This window comes from Branchiostoma floridae, chromosome 1 (genome assembly GCF_000003815.2).
Source record: "Branchiostoma floridae strain S238N-H82 chromosome 1, Bfl_VNyyK, whole genome shotgun sequence".
Lineage (NCBI taxonomy): Eukaryota > Metazoa > Chordata > Leptocardii > Amphioxiformes > Branchiostomatidae > Branchiostoma > Branchiostoma floridae.
The window spans coordinates 27080470-27088385 of NC_049979.1; the positions used below are offsets into that span (position 1 = coordinate 27080470).

The following is a 7916-nucleotide window of genomic DNA, read 5'->3' on the forward strand; positions in this document are numbered from 1 at the left end:
CGGTACAATAGTCGCAAATGTCACATTTGTAAGGTTTTTCGCCAGTGTGTGTGGCGATGTGCTTCTTTAAATCAGACATTCGTGAAGTGGCATAGCCACAAGTGTCACACTTGTAGGACTTCTCGGCAGAGTGTTTGTCCATTACATGCCGCTTCAAATTTGACAAATATGCAGTACCGTGCCCACAAATGTCACATTTGTAAGGTTTCTCGCCAGTATGTGTGGTAATTCGTGAAGTAGCATAACCGTAAACTTTACATTTGTAGGACCTCTCGTCTGAGTGTTTAGCCTTAATGTGAAGCTTTAAATTTGACCTTTGTGCTGCACTGTACCCACAAATGTCACATTTGTAAGGTTTCTCACCAGCGTGTTGGCCCATGATGTGCCGTTTCAAATTTGACATATCTGCTGTACCATACCCACAAATGTCACATTTGTAAGGTTTCTCACCGGTGTGCTTAGCCATGTGGCGTTTCAAATTCGACAATTGCGCAGAAGAATAACTACAGGCGTCACATTTGTAAGGCTTTTCGACAGCATGCGTGGTCATGTGCTGTCTCAAATGATCCTTTGTTTTTGCAGAGTAATCACAAATCTCACAGCTGTATGGTCTCTCAATAGAATGGGTAGCTACGTGATTTTTCAGACATGTTTTGTCCACCGCAGCAAAATCACATGTTGGACATTTGTGCGGCCTGTAGTTACTGTGTTTCGCCGCAATGTGGCGCTTCAGATGCGCCTTGTATGTGGTAGAATAGTTACAAAGATCGCAACGATGCGCATGTTGTCTCACACCACCAGTGTGTTCGGTCCGGACACGTTCACGTTTGCATGCTGTCGAACGCTCACTGCGTCCACGTCCGTATGCTGCTTTCTCATCGGTGTGTATAGCAATAATGTGCATTTTCAGGCGGCTCTTTTGTGATGCAGAATAGTCACAATGCTGGCACTGGTATGGTCTCTCACCGGTATGAGTCCTGATGTGATCTTTCAAGTGTGCCGCATTCCCCGTTCTATACTTACAGTGCGGACAAAAGTGTTTCTTCATCTCCCCTCTTTTTGACATGGTCCGATGTTCCACGGTCTGCGTCTGGACAGGAAGGTTTGTTGCCAGCCTCTTGACTCTTATCCTCGTCCGTCACCTAATTGTTAAACAACATTGTGACAAAGGAACAGCTAATTAAAGTGTTCGAGAGACAATGGCTAGTAAGTGTGACTTATTGTCTACGCTGCGCTGTGGTATCAAACTTCTAAATGTCACTAATGATTACAACTATACTACAGTTCCTAAATATAAACAACCAACATATTTAGTTTTATTCCTTTATTCCTAATAATATAATTAATAATATTTAGTATTATTCATTGAAAAGAGATGTTTGAACAAAACGCAGCCAACGTTTTGCAGAATTTCACCTGTGGTGAAACACGCAACGTGTGTTTGTACAACAATATGACACTCAGTAAACCCATGCAGACCCTACCCATGTCTTTCCTATACATAAAGACACTTCCTTCATCATGCCTATTTTTTGGGCATAAATAAGGGGTGATGTTCACACCAAGAATACCAATTGTTCACAAAATATCAAAGAACGCATCACAAGACGAGTTTTTAACATTGCCCCTCAAGTTGATTTGTAAGCTAACTTTTATCAGGTTATGTCAGACACATTGTATTCAGCCATAGGCTGACATTACTTAATTTGATAAAAAGAGTACTTGTGAAGTTTAGTAAAATACTGAATGCTTTTTGGTGCAAGTGGGACTAGTGGGTACTTTATCGCATGATGTGAAGTAGTATGCATTTTTTAGTTCCTAAAATTAATATCAATCGGAATTAATACCCTCTTCTGGACTTTAGGACTCTTATAAAATGGTTAACCTCCATCGGGGTAAAGGTAAGTAATACTAGCCTGCGCGTTGTGGCCTATGAAGACTTGAAGAAGGCCATTTCTCGAAAAATGTTAGAAAATTTTTATATTGATGAGACAACGCACAGATAACGCACGGTCTAGACTTTCCGATTTGTGAAAAATTAAGATTTCTGCTTCACTGTTTTAATAAGCCTCTGCGGACCCCTTATTTTAGAAAACAACATGGTTGAAAGTGTCAATTCTTCCACTGTAAAGAAATGGTACGCTTAAAATTGGAATTTTTGGACACTTGGCAAAGCAGGCTACTGCATGGGGTAAGTCGTCATTTATGATACCTCGAATGTTCACGGACACCCTGAACTTGCATTATTTGTACCTTATCGCCAATGTAGATTTCTCTTGATGCCCTGTGCCCAACAGGCCTTCCCGTTCCAGCAAAACTGTGACGAAATAGTAGTAGTTGTATTCTCCAAACAGAGGTTGAGTCGGAGATATACATGTAGTAGTAGTCGGGAAATTTACAGGCGTGCTCCTCTTCCCGACTACTATATCTCCGCGACTCAACCTCTGCTTGGAGAGTATAGAAGTTGACCAGGAAAGTTAGTCTATGGGAGTGGTAACATATCCCTTCAAAACTGTACAGGAATATGCTACCGCATTGTGGCCAGTGGCCAAATTAAACTCCCCTGGCAAATATAAGCCAGCCTAGTTAGTCTGCTGCCTACTAAAAGCCAGTTAGGTTAGGTTTTGACACAGCAAGGAAAAATGAAAAAATAGTAAGCCCGATAAAAACACCGTGATAAAAACGACTAAAAAACGTTTAAAAACAGCCGGAGCCTAACCTCTGCTTGGAGAGTAGCCATTTAGGTCGTTGCCATCGCTACTAGCCCCCCAGACTTAAACATCTGCTTGGAGAAGAACTAAGTGGTTCAAACATACGTCACCGAGCAGTGACAGATGTCCATCCATGCATTTCAATCCCTTTTTATCACTCTTTTGTCTGCGTTCTTTTCAACAAGCTTGGATGGAACAATAGGCTTTGGGACAAGGAGTGCAGGGGACGAAATATTCATAGTCTGGGTTCCAGTCTACAACGGCTAGCTTTCCTTTGTAGGCTAGCTAACCATTAGTGTGGAGAGAACAAAGGCTAATATTACGAGGCTATAGCTAGTATCCAGGCTTAGGCTTTGTTCTCTTTGCGTTCAAGTAGAAAGCAACGGATCAATTGCAGATTCGAATGGTAAAGCCAAAGTTTCCTTACAGTAAAAGGTGAAAACAATGAAAATCAGCTTTTGTGGTGATTCAGGTACAAAGATAAGTATCTAAATTGTGTTTCGCTGTAACTATTTCTATCATTTCGACCTCTCTTTCCGATATTTTCAGTTTTCTGACGAGAAGGCAAACACTCCATCTTTGAACATTATCTTGAGGTTTATCTTTTGTATTGTGTAATTGCTTACGCCGATGGTGATTTGCTCTAATGTCACTGTAACGTAGCGACTGATTTTACCTACATCATGTTAGTAATCCAGGGACTTTCCATCGTCATTAGGGGCACTGTCGTACTCGGCATCCCCAGGGCATTGTTTATGTTAGTGTTAGCCCTAGCGGTGCTCCCGCGCCCTGCTAATGTACCTAGATGGGAAAGGACTTATAGTAAAGTAAGTGCCGAAACGGGAAGCTGGATAACCCAGAGCACAAGTATCGTGAAAATCAACCCTGGTCTGTTTGGACTCACACGACTGGCTCCATCAACGTGCGGAAATGATAGACTTAGACGAACTTTGAACCTGCTTTCCTGCCTGGCCATACTCCTGTCTGGTGACGTGTCTCCCAACCCAGGACCCAGGGCCTCCAGATTCCCTTGTGGACTTTGCTTACAACGGGTAGGAAAAGGGATTTGTTGTGATTCATGTGATACGCGGTTTCACACAAACTGTGCCGAAACATTAGATGGTAATAACTTGACTGACAGTTGGCTGTGTCACAAATGCTCTGTTATCGGTAACTCGTCATTGGCCGACAATAACTCACTTTCTGCCGATCACGAGGACTTACCATTTGCTATGACAGATGCACCAGTGAAGTCAAACTACAAAGGTCTCCTGTTTGCACACCAGAATGTCAGAAGTTTAGTTAAGAAGAAAACGCAAGTCGAGGCCTTTCTGGACTGTAGTAAAACTGACATACTTGCTGTCTCTGAGACCATGCTGGATGATACTATCACTGATGCTTTTGTTTCTATAGATTCTTACAATGTGCTTAGAAAAGATCGTGGATCCCGGCATGGAGGCGGTGTCGCTCTTTATATCTCAGACAAAATCCCATTCAAAGCCCGTCCAGACTTGGATGGCCCAGGCCTTGAGGCCGTTTGGGCTGAACTCATGCCACCATCTCGTAAGCGAATCTTAATCTGCAGCATGTACCGTCCTCCATCCGATGATCATGACTTTTTTGAGAAGTTTGATGAATGCTTGAACAAAACTTAGTGATGAGGACAGGGAAGTTATGATAATGGGGGATCTAAATTGTGACTGGTTATCCACTGTGGACACAGGTCCAATAGGCAAGTTAAGGTTTTCCTGTATGCTGTACCAATTGGACAATATCATATCCACACCTACCAGAGTCACCGACACTTCCAGCACTTCAATAGATGTCATTTTAACGAATGATAAAGAACACCTACACAACCAAGGGACATATGAAGGGGGTTTCAGCGATCATGCCATGATTTTTACTTACCATAGAAGTAAGAGTCCCAGATCGCAACCCACAGTTATGAGTAGAAGGACATATAAATCTTTTAATAATGAGAAATTCAGACACGACTTGGCACAGGTACCATGGCATGCCATTGATGACCTCCCAACTATTGACGAACAACTAGAAGCATGGGAGGAGTTAGTCACTAATGTTGCCAATATCCATGCTCCCATTAAGAAAATGAAAATTAGAGGTGCACCTGCACCCTGGCTTACCAAGGACCTACGCCATCTCATCAACCTGAGAGACCACATGTTCCGACAAGCCAAACGTTCCGGTAGTGCCCACGACTTTGTTAACTACAAGGCAATGAAAAATAGAGTAAACTACCTCTGCCGGAAAGCTAAAAAAGACTATGCTACACAGTCAATAATTGAAGGTTCCGAGGACGGTCAGACGGGGCTTTGGAAAGCCATTCGTAAACTTCTACCGGGGAAGACACCTAACACCGTCACTTGTTTGGAGCATGAGGGACAGAGTATTTCTGACAACCAAGGAATGGCGGAAACATTTAATGTTTTCTTCCACAAAGTAATAGAGGACCTGTACAGGTCACTCTTAGGGGTTGCCTCACCTTTCTCTCCTATTCAATTCGTCACCAAAGCAACCAGCACGTTCACATTTACACCAATAACAGTTGAATTTGTTACAGAACAACTTTCAAATGTCAAGGTAAAGAAGGCTACAGGCCTGGACAACATTGACAATAATTTGCTCAAGGTCGGTGCGCAAATACTCGCACCCTCCCTCACCAAGCTTTTCAATAAATCTCTAAGCACGGGGGAATTTCCGAAGAAATGGAAAGAAGCTAAGATAATGCCCATCCACAAGAAAGGGGATAAGACCAACCCTAGTAACTACCGTCCTGTGTCTATTCTACCTGGCATATCTAAGATATTAGAAAGAGCAGTACATAATCAATTATATGACTACCTGAACAAAAACAAACTTCTAACTCAATCCCAATCTGGTTTCAGAAAGTCCCACTCATGTGAGACCGCCCTACACTCAGTAGTGGAAGATTGGATTGACTCGATTGACAAAAAGCAGCAAACTGGTGTTATTTTTTGTGACTTGTCGAGGGCCTTCGACACGCTTGATCATGCCATTATGTTGCTTAAACTCAATGCTTATGGTGTAAATGAATTGTCTTGTAAATGGTTCAGGTCTTACCTGACCGGCAGGTCTCACTGTACTTGCCTCAATTCAGCACTGTCCGAAATATCGCACGTGACTTGCGGCGTACCACAAGGATCCATCCTTGGGCCGCTCCTGTTTATTTTGTACATCAATGATCTTCCCAACTGTATTCAGTCATGCAGGGTAGCAATGTATGCTGATGACACTATCATATACTTTGCACACCGTAGCCTGGAGACAATAAAGCAGGCAATTCAATGTGACTCTACTCTACTTGTGCAGTGGTTCACTGCCAATAAACTCTCCCTAAATCCAACAAAATGCAAAGCTATGCTTGTCGGAACACAGAGGTCAAAAGCCGCATACAGTAATTTGCATCTCACATTAGCAGGGTCTAACCTTGATCAGGTACACACATTTAAGTACTTAGGTGTAGTACTTGACAGTGCTCTACAGTGGAATGATCACATCAGTCATGTCACAAAGAAACTCTCCCAAGTTATTGGTATCATGAAGTGTCTCAAGCCTTTCATCAACAAACAGGCCTTACTGACAATATATTCATCACTTTTCCTTCCACACTTACAGTACTGTAGTACTGTCCGGGACCAAGGTAGCAAGGTTTACATGGACAAACTACAGAAACTCCAAAACAGGGCAGGTAGGGTTATCCTGGGCTGCGACTTGTACACACCCAGTGAAACCATTATGCATACACTTGGATGGACCCCCGTGGTGGACATCCTTAAGAGGAATAAAGCGGTACTTGTTTTCAAGGCATTGAACGGAATGTCCCCTCCCCACATTTCAGGCCTATTCACAGAGCTAAGGGGGGTTCATTCTCACAACACACGACTCAGAGCACAGGGTGGACTACAACTACCCAAAGCTCATCTTCAGTACAAAAAGAAATCCCTTTCATGTAGTGGTGCGGTATTATGGAACTCACTTCCAGCTAGAGTGAAAGCAGCAGCCTCTGTTGAGTCTTTTAAACACATGTATAAAAAGGAATGCCTTACCACTTAACAGTTTACTTTGTTTTGTTTATAAATCATTGATATGCAAATTCCATTCTACCTTATTTTACTTTACTTATCATCATGAGTTTGCTTGTATTGGCTGTATATATTTTCTTTGGTTTGTTGTATTATATTTTATGTTTGATGTATTTAAGTGTTTTTGAACCTTTGTTTTATGATGTAACGCAGGGCACATTGAAAACCGCCGTAGTGGCGATATGTCGTCCCTGGCTAAATAAATAAATGAAAAATGAAAAAAAATAAAATAATAGGTGACATTACAGCACATGATGTAAAATTGACGCAAAGCATGTAGACGCACCTTCAGTTTAGACTTGAAATGGTATTACAGCTACAAAATATGTTGTAACATGCAGTATCAAGGCGGTACAAGTCAGTGCGTTATCACAAAGAACTACATTATTAACAAAACCGTATCTTTAACCGTATTTTCATGCACATATATACGTGGTAGTTCAGATGTCTCCAATAACGGAAATTATTTTGAAAGACCACTCAGGGGACCGGTAAATCTGGGTCAATATAATGTAGATAATTTTTAAAAATATTGGACAAGGACTTGCATTGGCTAAGGGGTCCATATGTAGAGATGGGCACTTATGGGGCCTGTTTAGCCCTTTGGATATTGTTTTTTGCCCCCATAAGTTCTGTTTTGTTTGAAGGTTGAGGTTTTGACTGTATCAAAGAGGACCTAGTCGACCCCCCCCTCACCTTCTCTGTCAGTCTTTTTCACCGTTATCAAAGAAAACAAAGTATTTTTCACGTACCTTAAGCTTATGCACGATCCAGGAAGAAACTACGAGCATCTCTTCCCAACTTCCAACCTCTCTAGGACAGTTTCAGCAGCAAAGAAGAAGAGACATCCCAAGTCTACATGTACTCGTCCCGCTTTCACAGGGTCGCAGAACACAGTGTTCATCCGCGACCCCCATAACAAAGTATTAATCCGCGACCGCCGTCTATGACGCGCGTACATAAAGTAGTGCAGCCCAGAATTCTTGAAGACTGCGAAAGTTGTATGAAAATACTATCATAGTATAAACTGTGCTGTGTGGTGTAGGAATATGTCTGCTTTTAGACTGTAAGATTTTAA

At 42.1% G+C, this 7916-nt stretch overlaps 1 protein-coding gene across 1 annotated transcript in view; it reads right to left on the minus strand.

Annotated features, from left to right (window-relative positions):
• Positions 1–7752, minus strand: part of LOC118419272 (zinc finger protein 431-like) — a 15761-nt gene extending 8009 nt beyond the window's left edge. Inside the window, exons 1-2 of the mRNA XM_035825659.1 lie at positions 7591–7752; positions 25–1142 (exon numbers count right to left, since the gene is read on the minus strand). Coding sequence (XP_035681552.1) covers positions 25–1066 — 1042 coding nt within the window. The 5' untranslated portion in view covers positions 1067–1142; positions 7591–7752. The remainder of the gene's footprint in view (positions 1–24; positions 1143–7590) is intronic.
• Between the last annotated feature and the right edge of the window lie 164 nt (positions 7753–7916).